At 44.5% G+C, this 16750-nt stretch overlaps 1 protein-coding gene across 1 annotated transcript in view; it reads left to right on the top strand.

Moving 5' to 3' along the window:
* Nckap5 (NCK associated protein 5) overlaps positions 1-16750 on the top strand; it is an 809936-nt gene that overhangs the window by 40772 nt on the left and 752414 nt on the right. The window contains exon 2 of the mRNA XM_021198000.2: positions 1040-1168. Within this exon, the coding sequence (XP_021053659.1) occupies positions 1100-1168 (69 nt within the window). The 5' untranslated portion in view covers positions 1040-1099. The remainder of the gene's footprint in view (positions 1-1039; positions 1169-16750) is intronic.

Below are 16750 nucleotides of genomic sequence, written 5' to 3'. Positions count from 1 at the left end.
TCCTCTCCTCTCCTCTCCTCTCCTCTCCTCTTCTCTTCTCTTCTCTTCTCTTCTCTTCTTTTCTTTACTTTTTTTTTTTTAATTTTATTTGTTTTTTACAGTTGGTGAAAATTGGAACTTAATACATGGGATGGTCTTTTATTAAGCAAAATTCTTACTCATCATAGAATCAACAAAATCAGTGCAGTTCCTCAAGAGTTGTATGTTAAAAGGCAATGAGTCTTCTAAAAATAGTCAATGACTGTGATGACATCACCCATAATTCACTGACACTGTCTTCCTAAAAAAAGAATGGATCTTATAATGCTCAACAAATTAAAATGTCATTTTAAAAGATTTCTTTTAATTTTAAAATTATATGCCTTTATGTCTGTATGGGCGTCTTGTATGGGAGTACAGTTGCCCATGGAGACCAGAAGAGAGCATCAGATCCCATGGAGTTGAAGTTACATGTGGTTGTGAGCCACCAGGTAAGGGTTCTAGGAATGTATTCTCCTATCCTCTACAAAAGCAATAGGTGCTCTGGACCACTGACCCATCTTTCCAGCTCCTTACATGAGGTTCTGACAATTAAATATTGGCAATAATGTACAAGTTTTGTGTTTTCCTTGTTGGGTCTTAGGCTCAATAACTCTTGGTTGTGGAGTATGGTTTTGTGAGTTTGAACTCATGGGATTTGCAGACATCACCTGAGTGTATAAAAATAGAACACATCTGGCAGATGGAAAGAGGACAGGTATGGAACACAGGTGGCATGACACAGACCATCTGCTATTGGCTACAGTCTGCTGATTTAACATGCTAGTCCATTCCCTGACTCTGGAAGCAAAATCTGTAAGAAAAAAAAAAAATACAAGCATCTCCGAAAAGATGGCTTCGTGTGTGCCACACTAGAATTCCTGTGTGCCGAGAAGTCTGGTTTTAGACTTACTTTTTGGGTCTAGGTACTTTTTGGCCCTAGTTTCTGGTAGGAAAATTGCAAACTGAAAAGTCTAAACACTGCGGGCTTGATAACAAAACATGTGTTCACTTTTTGCAGTGGCTGTGGAGACAGACGGGGGATTCTTCTAAATTGCAAAGGAAAATACATCACTCACCCATGGAGGGGAAGAGACAGCTGGATAGAAGGGACTTTGGTAAAAGACTCTCTCTGGACAGCAGTCTTGTGGTAAGTGCTAAATATTCACTGACCACTGTATGTGCTTTGGCTTCAAATCCGTTATTTTTGACTGTTGCTTCCTGAATGCTCTGCTCCTAAAACCCTGATTCCATTTCCCCATCAAGCAACAGCCCTTGGGGTTTAGGCTCATTTATTTTTTTACAAACTCAAAAGCCAGCAAATTATTGGAATGTTTGTATAGTGTCTTAATAGGTAAATGTCATAATCTGTCAACATTACATATAATTACATTAATTCTGGCCGAAATAGACATTAGCCTATACAGAAATGGGCCTGTGCCTGGGGTCCATTTGTGTAGGATGCCAGGCCTATGTGGAGTCGCTTCTCCATCCAATTTACGATGGAGCTAGCCTGAACAAAACTTCAGTACAACTTCAAGTGTTGAAGAGCCAAGAGAGTAGCTGAGTGCTTCTTGGCTGTATGTTCGATCGTTCTACGTAACATTTCTTTCTGAGAGGTTTTTACTCCAGTTCTTCTTTAAAATGTTATTTAGCATGTGTGCATACGATGTGCGTGCGTGTGTGTGTGTGTGTGTGTGTGTGTGTGTGTGAATGCATGAGCAGATCATAGAACTGCTTTCCGAAGACCGAGTTTCTCATCTACCTACTCGTGGAGGCAAAATCTCTCTTGTTTTTGCTGCTGTGTTGTGCACTCTAGTGTAGCCGGCCTTAGAACTTTCCACTGGCCTTCCTGCCTTCAAATCCCATCTTGCCATAGAAGTCCAGGAATTTAAAATGACACTACTATATCTAGCTTGTTTTGTGAGCTCCAGGGGTCAAATTCAGGTGTTTGTTTGTTTGTTTGTTTGTTTGTTTTTTACCAACTGAAGCCTATTGCTGGCCCCAATGAACACCATTCTTAACAGCCTGGTTGACCTTTGCATGTGAGCATTGGGTTAGCCCAAAGAAACAGCTTAAATTGCAGTGCTTGGAAAGTTGGCTTCTGTTCCAATGCCTCTGGACCAATATATGTAAATCACCTTCTCTGTTCCATGATATATGTGAACACAGCAGGACATTAGATGAAGAAAACAGCTTAGCATGATTTGATCATTAGTGAAACATTGATCTCTTTTCGAGTTACGGGGACATGCTGTACTCTTAGCAACTGAGCTGGAGATGGGTTCATAGAGCTTTTGTTGAGGGTTAAGGTCATGAGTTCCTAAGTTCTATTCCAGGTACCCATGTTAAAAAGCCAGGTGTGGTGGCAGTGCTGGGAAGTGGAGACAGGTGACCTCGGAGGCTCTTTGGACAGCTGGCCTCACTTATTTGGTCAGTTCAGGCTCATGAGTGACTCTCCGATATCAAGGTGGACAGTGGAGCTCGGGGACTAACAGTGAGATGGCTGTCAGCCTCCACTTATACATACAAACCTGCACACACATGCACACACATGCACACACATGCACACACATGCACACGAGTGGGCAGCTTTCCCACCCCACACGTTGCTGGGCTGCTTTATCAGTTGTACCTCTCCATCTCTGCTGTGAGTCCAGGTGTCTTTGGTTTTGGTTTTTTTCCTAATCTACAGTCTTTGTTTTTTTATTTCTGTTATCATTTCCCTTTAAAACAGCTGTTCTCAACCTTCCTAAGGCTGCGACTGTTTAATACAGTTCCTTGTGTTGTAGTGAGCCCCAGCCATAAAATTATTTTCATTGCTATTCTATAACTGTTATTTTGCTACTGTCATGAATCATAATGTAAATATTTTTTGGAGATTGAAGTCTGCCAGAGGGGTAGAGACTTACGTGTTGAGAACTTTCTCCTTGAAGCTTTTCATGAGTGGAGTTGTGAGTCCGGAGAAGAGAGCAAGTGTTCTCATGTCAAGTTCTTCTTGTGACTCAGAAACTGGCTGTGGACTCAGCGCTGACCAGCATGCTCTTGGAAGCTAAGGACTTGGGTGACATTTTAAGTGTTCTTTTCCGTGGTTACAGATGATACAGCTCATACCCTACATCATGTGGTATCTGTGCAGAAGGTGCATGAATGAAGTATGCATTCTCATGTTTCAATTCCCTTTTCAACTTCCGGGAAAACTGGTAATGAAGGGGTAATTTCTCAGCTTCTTTTGCAGAAGAAAATCCTCATGGACCTTGACATGCCAAGATTCGGGTCTGACTCGGGCTTAGGCAGAGACAGCAGCAGCCATATGGTGTGATGGGTACAGTTCAAAAACGTTCTTTTTATCCAGAAATAGAATCCTGGTTGGTTGGTCTCCAGAGCCGCCTATGTCTGCCTCCAGTCTCAACTAATATGCAAATATCCTATAAAGGCAAACATGCTAAGCTATCATCTTTCAATACTTCATAGTTTCAGTCCGTAGTAAAACACCTTGGATCTATTCAGAATGCGAAGCGCAGAATTTTACAGAGGCTATTGGTAAATAGGGTATATGTAATTATTTATTTTATGTGTGTGTACACATGTTTACATGCCATGGCATGTATGTGTAGGTAAGGGACAATTTTCTAGAGTCAGCTCTTTGTTTCTCTCATCTGAGTATTGAGGACCACACTCACGTCATCAGGCTTGGTGGCAGGTACCTTATCCACTGAGCCACCATGTCGGCACCCACCTTGTATTTCTGAGACAGGGTCCCTTATTGACCTGGATGTTTTCAAACAGACTAGACTGGTGGGTCAGCCAGCCTTAGAGATTTACCTGTCTTCGCATTCCCCCCCCCCCCTCTGGGATTACAAGCATGTACCACCAGATGCAGCTTTCTTACAAGAGTTCTAGAGATCAAACTCAGGTCGGTCCTCCTGCTTGCACACCAAGCCCTTACCACATATGCTGTCTTGCTGGTTCCCTTCTGTGTTTTGAGAGAAGGCCTCTTGCTGGCCTGGAATCCACCAAATAGGTTACACTGGCTGGCCAGCAAGTCCCAAGGATCTGGCTGTTTCTGTGACCCCCAGCACAGGGATCTCAGGCTTGTTCTGGCAAGCCTGGTGTATTGTTTTGCTTTGGTTTGGGTTTTGTTTCTCCCTACATGGATTCTGGCAATAGAACTCTCGCTTGCAAGTCAAACACTGTACTAACTGAGCTGCCTGGTAAAACTTTTGAATCACAGACCCAGGGAAGGTACTTGCTTTTCTAAAAGTTAACCAGAAGGATAGCACCAGGCAGAGAGCACAGATCTCCATCTCTCACTTCTGTTCCTTATCTTTTACTAAACATTAGCCCAGGAAGAGATGCCCTTTGGAGAAACTAACTGGATGGAAAAGAAACATGGCATCCTTATGTCTCAAAACTCCAGGGCAATAACCATCATGACCAGAATTTCTGAAAGTCAGGAGACCCAGAGGTGATTTTCTCATTCAGATTTTGCAGGAGAAAATTCTTCCTCATGAACCCTAAGAATAAGGTACTATTAACTTTAGTACCTTTTTATTTCACTTAATCAAAGCGAGAAGTGTTAAGTTAGAAATCATGGCTCTCTTGCGATGGCTTTTAAATATTTTTCAGACTGGAGGAACCATATAGAATGAAGAAACAGTGCAGATGAAGGAAAACAAAGAAGAAAAACTGTTTATGTCCCTTAGTGATAACTTTGAGGACTAGGCATAGATAGATTTTAAAGTGTGTGTGTGTGTGTGTGTATGTGTATGTGTGTGTGTGTGTGTGTGTGTGTGTATGTGTGTGTGTGTGTGTGTGTGTGTACATACAAGAGAACATGTACTGATCAGAGGATAACCTCTGTTGTTGATTGATCCTCACTTTCTGCTTCTTTTGAGGCAGGATTTCTTGTTCCCCATTATGTACATCAGGCCTTGAAAATGTAGTGCTGAGCCCACCCACCCTCCATCGGTGCAGCTTGTCTGGGTGCTGGGGATGGAAGTCAGCATTCAGAGGACTGAGAGGGTGCACTCAAGGGTAACTAGTTGCTAGAAGCCTTGAAGGGTCTAGAGCAGAACCCAAGAAGGACGGAGCACCTGTTGTTTACTGGACACCAGTTCTAGGGGAAGTGAGCGGAAAATAGAAGCTCTAAGCAACAGACACAGGCATGTCAGCAGTGGGGGCTGCTGGTGTCTAACACCAAAACTACCTTAGCTGGCAGCTCTGGGTGTTTGGTTGGCAACTCACATATTGAGGTTAGACCACAATGGTTTCTTTCCTTTAGTCATACTAGCTGAGATTTATTGAAGTTTAATACATGCCAGACAGTCTACTCAGATCTTTATATAGAAATAGTTGGCTAATACAACAAGGCTTTAAAGTAAGAATTCTAACTCTCCCTACTTTACAAATAAGAATTCTGCAGCTTTGTGTGTGACTTAGCTCCCCCGAGGCCATAGGACTTGGGAGTGTTGGAGCTGAAACTTCATCTTTGGGTCTGGCTTTGTATATCTTGAAGCTCTGAAGTAGAAACTTCTGTGACAGCCACAGGGAGTCTACCTATGCTGCTCCCATGCCTGTTCTGACAGAAAGGCCCCCCAGCTGTCCTGACAGAACTAGAAACTTCCATGGATACTACTACACCTGCCATAACTGCACCCAGTGATGAAGGAGGCAGGCTTGGTTTCAGCAAGAACAATTGACCAGGTGTGATGTTGGGAGGGAGGGGCCCCCAGGAGTGGTGTTGGGAGGGAGGGGCCCCCAGGAGTGGTGTTGGGAGGGAGGGGTTCATAAGGAATAGGGAACATAAATACTGAAAGGTGGAGTGAAGCCTGCTTTCTGAGCTCTGGATTTATTATTATTATTATTATTATTATTATTATTATTATTATTATTATTATTTTCCTTGAACCAACTGTCATTTAAGAAGAATATGCATGCATTTACTTAAGGAATTATTGAATAGAGGCAAGTAACTGAGGAGTGATGGGGCACATCCAGCTTGTAGGTAGATGTTCTTCATGGCAGGATACAGCCCTGTGATAAGCCTGACAATCCTATCTGAGTGCTAAGCAGACTTTCAGTTGGACTGCTAGCCAATGGAGGGAGCAGAGGACCTGAAGAATTTCTCACTTTCCAGAGGGGATGCTGTTGTTTAGCTCACTGCTAGCCATGGGTGTCTGGGACCCCGGAGGGTTTTCCTTCATCTGCTTTAGACTTTCTCTGAGAGAGGCTTCCCCTTCCCGTCCTCTCAGCCAACTGACATAACAACCACACCTTCAAAGACTCCCATGAAAATGCTCTTCTTTTGAGACATGGTCTTATGTATGGTCAGACTACCTCAAATTTTCTGTCTAGTTAGCTTTACCCATCAACTTGAATGAGCCTAGAGTCAGAGAGAAGGGAGTTTTATCTGAAGGATTGCCCAGATCATGTTGACTTGTGGGCATGTTTATTGGAGATTTTCTTGATTATTAATTGATGTAAGAAGGCCCAGCCCACTGTGGGTTGCACCATTCCCTTGGCTTTGTAAGAAAGGTACCTTAGCATAAACCCCAGTAATCTAGCTAGTAAGAAGCACTCTTTCATGTTTTCTGCTTAAAGTTCTTGCTTGACTTCCTACCATGTCTCTTTCCAGTGATAGGCTGTAGACTATAAGTTGACATAAACCTTCCCTTCACCCAAATTGCCTTTGGATAGAGTGTTTTATCACAGCAGCAGAATGAAACTAGAACACTCATTATGTAGCCCAGGATAACCTTGAATTTCTGATCCTCCTGCTCCCATCTCCTAAGTGGTTTCAGGTATGTGCCTGGTTTAAATACAGTGTAGGAATGGATGGAATCTAGGGTTGGTTATGCTGGGAAGATACTCTAGTAGTTTATTAACATGTCGATCCCCAGAAAATGTCCTTCTTGACTGGATCTAATTCATGTGATTTAACTGATTGCCACATGAACTAGTTCTCAAACATTGGTGGTATTGACATTGTAGACCCAGAAATTGTTTGTGGTATGTGTGTCCTGTGCATTGTGGGATGTTTAGTAGAACATCAGGCTTTTATTCATTGGGTACCTTTCTGTCTCTTCCAGTTAAGGCTACCAAATCAGCCTCTAGATATGACCTGCTCCCTGGGAGCTGATCACCTTTAATGGAGCTAAAGTAGAGGACACAGGCTATGTCTTATCCATGTTTGTGCACTGACACATGGCCCTTGCTTAGTGTGATAAATGTGGGATTGAGTTTGTTCATGAGTAGCTGTCTTTCTATGAGCTCCAGAAACATTAGCCGAGGACCCTGGGTATGGAGAGATGCTATTACTGTTGGTGATGGTTGGAGAGAGAAGGTGATGTTCTACTTCTTATTCTCATGCAAGGATGTTCCTGCTGTGATGTGTGTGTGTGTGTGTGTGTGTGTGTGTGTGTGTGTGTGTGTGCCCGTAGACCAGTGGACAGTCAAAGTGTCATCTCTTAGGTATCATTTATTTTGATTTTTTGAGACAAAGTCTCTTACTGGCTTGGAGCTCACCAAGTGGGTTCAGCTGGCTTCCAGTGACTCTCAAGTCTTTGAAATGGCTGAAACATTTTATACTAATTTGTATTTGTGCATCTTTATGGGGGGGGGAAGCCCCTACAGTATCATAAAATTCTGAAGGGCATCTGTGACCCACGAATGCTATGGCAGTTTGACTGCTGAGTGCTTCTCAGAGCATCTGCCCATGGACCACTTTCCTTCTGGGGACACAGAGAAGATGCTCTGTATTCTCTGATCTCCATCATCAGTTGTATTTAGCTAGAATAGTGAGCACTACCTGTCAATGTCCGATGTCTTTTTGTACATCCTTGGAATATCTGAGATCAGTAAATCAAAATAGAAACTAGACATGTTTTGAAAGCATTTTGCAGATGCTGTGCTATTGATGAGGTGGGGAATTATCCTGCTTCCTTGACAGGAATAAGGACAAATGGGTGGTGATGCTTGCTTGTCATGCTTCCTGCTTCCTTACGGCACTCGGATCTGCTTGTCATCTTCCTATCTTTCAGTCACCAGCATTATCAGAGCCTCTGAGTTTCCATGGCAACCGAGTTTCCTGCATCCTCCTATGGCAGCCTCGTCATTTTCATAGCAGGCTCTCCAGTTCTTTGTCCATAACAACAGGTAGCATGTAGATCAATCTCTCTGGGTATAGGTCCTTTAAACTCACCAGGCTCGGGGACATCCTTCCTGTGTGCAGGTTTCCAGCGTGTTCTTCCCTCCTGTCTGTTTGGAAAGTGTTCTTCTGAGGCCTATTTTCAGGATGTTCCCCCTGCATTCTCGTTTGCCAGGTTCTCCTCCTCTGGGGTTGCTTTCTGATGCCCTTCTGTATGCCAGCTGCAAGGCTTTCTTCTTGTGTGCCTTTTCTTCACTTTTTTTCATGTGTCTTCATAGGAACGGAGCACCTAGAGGAGGAAGCTCCTTGGCATGAGGAGCAAGACACGGGAAGCAGGGTTTCTGCTGATTTTGAACCTTTATCAATCTAGTCATTCACTGGTCACACTAGTAGCAGGGAAAAAACCAAGAACCTGAGCCTGTATGCAGCTCAGAAGATGACCTACTTGGTGAAGTGCTTGCCACACAAGCACAAGGTACGCAGTGCAGTCTTCAGAATGTAAAAGGGCTAGGCACAGTGGTGTGGATTTGTAATTCCAGCCCTTGTGGGGTAGTGGCAGGAGGATTCCTGGGGCTCATTGACAGCCAGCCTATCCTAATTAGTGAGTTCCAGGCCAGTGAGAGACTGTCTCAAAAGTCAGGTGGACAGTATCCCGAGGAGTGACACTTGAGATTGACAAGAGGCCTCGGCAAGCACCTGTACAGCATCCCCTTCTTTCTCAGGATTGGGATAGAAGTCACCCTTCTGCTTCTATTGATAGAAAGTCCTTACCACAAAGAGAAGGGCTTTTATATTTCACTTAAGAGCACAGGCCTACATTTAAGGTTTGGTGTTTCTGTTTTCCCACTAGCGAAGGTTTATTAGAAAGCCACAGAGCCTTAAAAACCAGCCTCCGATGTGCATGTTTTACACTGCCAAAGTGTCTGAGACCATAGGCAAACTCTGTGTAATCCTGAACCCTGGTCATCCTCCTTCCTTCCCATTATGAGTGTTCCCTTCCATTGTCTGTCCCTTCCTTCTTAGCATTTTCCTCTCTTCCTTCCTGGTGTAAGTCTCATCATCTATCATCTCATAGTTAATCATCAGGATTCTTTGTTCCCACTGGGTTATCTGTGTCAATGGTACCAAGTGTACATATCCTTACACTATCTCAGCTGCTTTGTGCTAACTTCCCTTCCTATCCTGTCATTTATTATCATCTAATATTTATTAAATCCCCACCGGGTCACAGGTTGTATTGGTATGCTTTAGCATAGCTTAGTCAGTGTCCACGATCTTCCTGCCAGTTTTGTTCATAACCCTCATCTCCAACCTCATTTCAATTAATATTTCGAGAGCCTGTCTGGGAGCATTGTATTTGAACATTCCACGTAATGCCAGATGCACAGATTGGAGACTCCTTTCTGTGGACCAGTTTTGCAGTTCTCTGCTAACCAAGAGTCCCATTGGTCTGGCTGCCTTCTACAAGCCCCGACAGAGGTTTCTTCTGGTTCCTTTACATTCCAGGTCATTCCAGATGTTTCCTCCTCATAAATTCCCACTCCTTAATGAGGCTTAATGGATCATAATTGTCCATTTCCAAAGGTGCCTCTGAGGTTCTCTTGCCTCTGTCTTTCGGCACCTCTTCGGTCCTTGGTTTTAAGTGGCTGTCTTCAGCCTGGTAGATTTCCTAATACAGTTAATTCGCAGACTGCTTTACGCACATGGCTGTGTTGAGGGAAATAAAATCATTTGGTCTAGTGAATTCTGGGATCCATCTGTCAGAGCTGGCACTGTGAGGAGCTTCAGGGCTGTTGGCTTTTTGTGAGGGAGGCTTTTGTCAGAGGCCTGGCATCTTTGGAGGTAGAATTGCTCCAAGGCCTGTCAGTGTCCTGGTGTGAGAAGGCCAGCTCCGAGACAGAATTCCTGCAGGCATCAAGGAGAGAAGAAGCTACTGCTTTTGTTCTTTTTCCCTGTGTGGTATCCCGCTGGCCCTGCGAGCATGGGAGGCAGAGATGCAGACAGGGAAGTCCTCTGAATAGTTAGGGGCAATGTGAGGCTCTTCCAGGCAGATGGATTAGGCTCTTGAGCCTGCTTGGTGAAGTCAACAAGGAGGAAGGGAAGCAGAAATAGAGGAAGGGAAGGAAGAAGGGAGAGAGGAGAGGGAGGGAGAGAGGAGAGGGAGGGAGAGAGGAGAGGGAGGGAGAGAGGAGAGGGAATGAAGGAGGAGAAAGAAAGAGAAGAAAGGAGAAGAGAGGGAGGGAGGATGAGAAGGGAAAAGAGATGATAAATGAAGGACAATAGAGAAAGAGATATTCAAGTGAGATATCTTTCATGCTGGTAGAAGGATCTGAAGAAGTCTGCCCCATCTGAGGGTCAGTGATGTTGTTTCTGTCAGTTGGGAAGTCAGGTGACAGGAGTGGAAAAGAGGGAGGCATGGAGGGCAGGAAGACCATCAGGAGCCACAAGACCCTGCTTCTAGGAAGAGCCATTCTTGCTACCCTTAGGCAATACCTCTTCTTTCCTAATAGCCAGCTGGCAGCAGGGAACACTACTTTAGGTGGAGGGGCCATTGCCAGTGGTGTCTCGAGCAGCAGCAGCAGGAGGTCAGACTGTAGGCACTCTGTGAGCTCTAGTCCCTTAGAGTGGCTCCCATTGCTGAGTCCACTTGGAAGTCAGATGGACAGGGGCCAGTGCAAGGAAGGGAAGTGTGAAAGGCAGATTCATTCACTCAGATGGGCTAAGAGAGGGAGCCTGTGCTGAGATGAAAAGCAAGCATAGACAAGTTTAAGAGTGTGTGTGTGTGTGTGTGTGTGTGTGTGTGTGTGTGTGAGAGAGAGAGAGAGAGAGAGAGAGAGAGAGAGAGAGAGAGAGAGAGAGAGAACGCATGTGTGTCCATATTTAATTAGCTGTGGAAACAGTGGAGCAGCCTTGGATATCGTCCTTGGTGGCAGCCGATCTTCACTTTTGGTACAGGGTCTCTCACTCTTACCTGGAAATTGCTAGTTTACCATTTTTCCTGCTGAGCCATCCCAGGTCAGGTGACCAGAGTGGGTAACAGGTGGCAGGCAGGGAGGTGGCAAGATATGACCCTATCCCCATGGTTTGTTGAGACATGGTCTCATTATTCAACCCCGACTTTCCTAGACCTTTACTGTGGACCAGGTTACTTGTGAACAGAGATTCGCCTACCGACGCTCGAGTGCTGGGATGGAAGGCGACCTCTGTTTCCTGAGAGTGCTGCAATTGAAGGCAGGTATCACCACACTCAACCATCCATTAAAATGGCATTGGAAGTGAACTCCTGCATGTGGTGTTTCAGCCTGTCACCTTCGAGTATTTGTCAGAACTCATGTCCTATTATCCTGTGATACGGTGTTTCTCCTGCAGGGTCCCTGATGAAGATGCCTGGTGCAGAGCTATGTGCTCATGTATGGCACTGGCTATATAAGAGGGTGGTCTAGGAAACTGGTCATCTCATTAGAATTCTAAATTCTTAGGCTGGAGAGATGGCAAGTATGGTTAAAGCAGTTGTCAAGTGAGCTCAGATGCCCAGTATCCTCCCAGTATCCTCGTAAGAAGCCAGGTTTGGTGGCAGATGTCTGTAATCACTGTGATAATGGAGATGTGGAGACAGGCTGATCCCTAGGGCTCACTAGATACACAGCTACTCTTGGGGTGGTTAGAAGCCCTGTCTGCACAAAGGTTGATAGCATTTGAGGAGCAATAACCCGAGTCGTCCACTGGCTTCCGCATGCAAGTGCACACAGACGCACATAAACACTGTGCACATTCACACACATGAACACACTCACACGCACAATTATAGATAAGAAAGCTAATAAATATCTTGTACAGATGTGCTTGGCTGAAGAACCCACCTACGTTAGATATACATGCCTCTGCTTGTATGAGCTTGGCCATCTCACCTGCCTTCTCTGGATCTCCACACTCTAATTTGTAAGAAGACCAAGTTGTCTCTCCCTCCATGGGCAGGTAGAAGAACTAAAGAAAGATGAAAACACCCAGCATATGCAGTACTGTGCCTCGCATCCCCTCTTTGAGGTGTAAACCCAAGATGGCGCGGGTGGCTCACTTGGTCTGCATATAGAGGGGGATGCGGAAGACAAGTTTCTTCCCTTTGTTTAAAGCACACATATATGATCTGTAAGCACATATATGTAAAGCACATATATGATCTGTAAGAAACAAATGAGCGTAACCAGAATGCTCTCAGCCATAAATGTACCCTTTGGTTCCTTGCTACAGGTTGTCTCTTGCCAAGCCCAGAATTCCTTTCTTCTTACTCCAGTTGCTCAGGAGTTCCCTATTAATGACTAGGCCAGGCCTTTTAATATGGAACATTGTATTTTTTTTTTTTTCTGGAACTTTTGGGCTTCTGCCTTCACAGCTGAATTCTGGCCAATGACTATTTATAACAGGTAATTTTATTCCAGAGTCTTCCCCAAGTGCCCAAGCACATGCACAATGACTGGCTGTGCCCTGGCTCCAGCTGAGTCTTTCTTCCCCAGGCCCCTGCTGAATCAGACTGGGCCGGGCAGTGAAGCCCCTCTTTGTTTGCCTTCTGTCTTCAGTTGCTCTGAGCTCTGCCAACTTGGAGCAGTGGGAGATAGATGGATTTCGGAGGAAGGAACTGGAGACCATTTCCCATCTAACTACCTCCCTTATTGGGGGAGGAGCGGAGGACAACGTGGAGGGGTCTAAGTGGAAAAAGCTTTCCACTACATAAAGAGAAAGAGGAAGCAGGGTTTCAGTGGCATTTTGCCAGGTTCCAGGAATGCGCCAACCCTGGGAATTGGCCCCTGGCCAGCCCCCTCAGCGGCTGCTGACTTGGGAAAACGGGCTCTCTAGTGGCTGCCAAGAATGTAGACAATGGCCTTTTGGATAGCTCAGCTTTTGAAAGTTTGGCTTTTGTTTTATTATCACCAAAGGTAACATTTATTGGGCACCTATGTATACAGGCCAAAAGATAAAATGCATGATTAGGAGTCCCTGTAACTTAACTTAGAAGAGCCAGGGTCCTGGCTAATACAGAAAGCCTGCATCCAATTAGGGTCTAATCCTCTATTGGGGCATGCTGCTACCTTAGATGTGAGTGCTGAGCTACCCAGGATTCTAGAATGAAAGTTGGTTTTAAGTGTTGGGCTGAGCTGTAAGTGAAGTTAATTTACTCCATTGTCATTTGGTTGAGAAAAATCCTGGTTGTAGATCAGGTATGTCCTGATTGAAGGAAAAGAAAGATGCCAGGCTCAGTGCTTGGTGTAGGACAGAGGAGCCCTGATCTACTTTGAACACTATTGTCTGGAAGGGAAAGAAAATAGCAAGTTACACACACACACACACACACACACACACACACACACACACACACCTTGTAGTATGTGATCTACTAGTAAGGAGTGGTGGTGATGGTATTATTATTTTTCAAGATTTATTTTATTTTTGTGATTTATGTTGACTTTTTTTTTGTCAGTATTAATATATACTACATGTGCGCTGACACCCATGGAAACCAGGTGTGAGATCCCAGGGGCTGGGGTTACAGACAACTGTAAGCCATCCAATATGGGTGCTGGTACCAAACTTGAGTCCTCTTAGAAGAGCAGTGATTACTTTTAACTGCTGAGTCATCTCCTCAGACACTAAATGGTGTAATTTTAACAATAACTGATTTCATTCTGTAAGGAGTCTGTTGAGTGGCTCACTACGTAAACTTGTCACATAAGCATGAGGGTCTGGGTTCAGTCCCTTCGAACACTCTTAAAACAGCCCAGCCCCTGCACTGGGGAGAAAGGCAGCAGGACTTGCTGGCCAGCCAGTTTTACTAAGCCCACACAGTCCAGGTTCATTGAGAGGCACTGAGAAAATAAGGTGGGGCCACAGACGGCTAAGTGGGTTAAGGAGATTGCCTCTCGAGTCTTGTCTACCTGAAATCCATTCCAGGAACCCATGGAAAGGTGAAAGGAGAGACTCAACATCACAAAGTTGTGCCCTGATCTCTAAATGCATACCATGGCACACATGTCCCTCCTACAGCATTCACATAATAATAAATAAAATAAAATGTAAGGTGGAGAGATAGTAAGGAAGACACAGTATACCCAGCTTCTGGCTTCCACATCTGTGCATGGCACATGTGCACCCACACACACACACACACACACACACACACACACACAAGTACCCACTTGTATTAGGAGTACTACTAATAGTATTATATGGGGATGAGGTGCTGTGCTTAAACATTGGCTGCATTCACTCAGTTATCACAATGAGGTTGTAGAATAGCAATTTCATTATACCAATGAAGAAGCTGAGTCTGGATGATTAAGTTGCCTCAGATCACGTGACTCTGCACAGCGAGGTCTGTCTTCCTGCACAGCTTGTGTTTCTTGTGTCTGTGATACACACATCTCTATTGTGTACTTTCAAAGTGAAGAGTTTTCTGGCTTCCCTTTGTTGCCATGGTGATGTGTGGGTGACTCCTGGGATGCCACTGGGCCTGGTACCATAGTGGCTTCTCTCAGAGCAGGTAGAGGCTTTTCAGCTTGGAGCCCATCGGTACAGAGTCTATTCCCCCTTGTGTAAGCCGTGACATGCACTGTGGTGAGATTCTGGGGGGGGGGGTCTATATAAAGGGGATGAGCGGGGGGGATTAGTCAGGGCGCTTCTCTGAGAATGCCTCAGGAAGAGGTCCAGGACTTCCCCTTTGCTATTAAGCTCTCCCCCCTATACCTCCTCTCTAGAAAGTCCAATTTGTGTGAATCCACTTATAAAAGACATATCAGCAGCTGCTCTTCTCTCTCTCTCTCTCTCTCACTCACTCAGAAGAATTCTCCACCTAACAAAAGGCTCAGGGAAGATTTTTTTTAAATAGCTCTTAATGCATTTTCAATTGGATTTAATTCTCAAAGATCCAATTTGCAGTCATAGTTTCCCATGGAGCTAACCCCCAGCATCAGACCCTCTTTTTTCCTCTGATGGAAAACAGATCACAAATGGTATTTTGGATTTAAGCACTTTCCCTAGGAACCCTCAAGAACCTGGAGAGCCTGTTACTGTGCAGAGAGGAAGGTTTTACTCAGAGGAGACAAAGCCAGGCTTCCAGGTCTCAGTTCTCCCATGGAGGAGCCTTACTGCATTGACAACAACAAGTGGACTGGTGGACAGACCAAGCTGGTCCTATCTTGTGCTCAGTCCAGTGCCACTTTTATTACTTTCCTACGAGTCTGTAAAGAAGGTTGCTGACCAAACTTTATATACCCCAGTACAGGGGAACACCAGGGCCAAGAAGGAGGAGTGGGGGGGAGGGGGGAGGGTATAGGGGACTTTGGGGATAGCATTTAAAATGTAAATGAAGTAAATACCTAATAAAAATTGGGAAAAAAGAAGGTTGCTGACTACAGAGGTGTAGAAAGCTTTTCACTTATAGCAAATTGTATCCATTAAATGCTTATTCATTTAATAAGTTATTTTGATGCCTGTGTGTGTTGTGATCCTATGTGTGTTGGTATGCTTACACGTGTCTGTGCATGCATGTAGAGGCCAGAGGCCCGGTTCTGCAGTCATCATCTCAAAAGCCATTTTATTTTATTTATTTGTGTTCTGTGTTGCAGTGTGGGTGTGGCATACATAAATGTTTATGTGGATGTATGAACATATACATGCATGTGTGTATGCTTAGGTGTGGAGGCCAGAGTTAGATTCTAGTTGTGTTCTTCAGTTGCTTTTCATGTCAGTTTTTGAGACAGACTCTCATTGAGCCTGGAGCTCATCAATTGAGCTAAGCTGACAAGCTCTGGGAATCCTCCTGTCTCTGACTTCCAGCATTGGGGTCACATACATACACACTCAATTTATTATGTGGGTGCTGGGAATGCAAGCTCAGGTCCTCCTACTTATTCATTAAGTACGTTACTAATTGAGTTTTTAGCCCTGTCCCTGCAAAAGGTTGAGTTTTGAAAAATACAGTTTTTTTCTTGAAATTTCTGTGATGGCTCCTTCAGAGTTTTGATAAGTTCTGCAGGAAGCTATATAGGTGGGTGTCATAGGGGACAGAGTGTGGACTGTGAACACAGAGCTTGGGAGTTTGTCCTCACTTTGTCCTGGTATGGATATCAGCCAGGCAATGTATGGTATCAAAAAGGAAAAAAAAAAAAATGGGTGGCTGAGTGACTCTCAAAATAGAGGATGACTCTCTAGGGATAAGCAGTGATCCTGGATCAAAAGAGAGCAACAGAGAGTACCAGGAAGGAGTAAGCAGGACAGAGGAGAAAAGTAAAGAAATAAGTGTATCAGCAGCACATACTCTGCACACACACAAACACACACACACACACTCACACACTCACACACTACATATTCACATGCACAGACACATATACAGACACATATACAGATTCTGCCCACACATATACTGCCACACACATAGATATACACACATACAAAGACACACAGACACATACACACAGATGCACACATTCTAAACACACACACACACAGACACACACACACAAATGGAGACAAAAACAGATGCAGTCTACACACACAGACACATACAGAGAGGCATACACACACACATTC

Source organism: Mus pahari, chromosome 5 (genome assembly GCF_900095145.1).
Source record: "Mus pahari chromosome 5, PAHARI_EIJ_v1.1, whole genome shotgun sequence".
NCBI lineage: Eukaryota > Metazoa > Chordata > Mammalia > Rodentia > Muridae > Mus > Mus pahari.
This window is presented reverse-complemented; position numbering and strand designations above follow the sequence as displayed.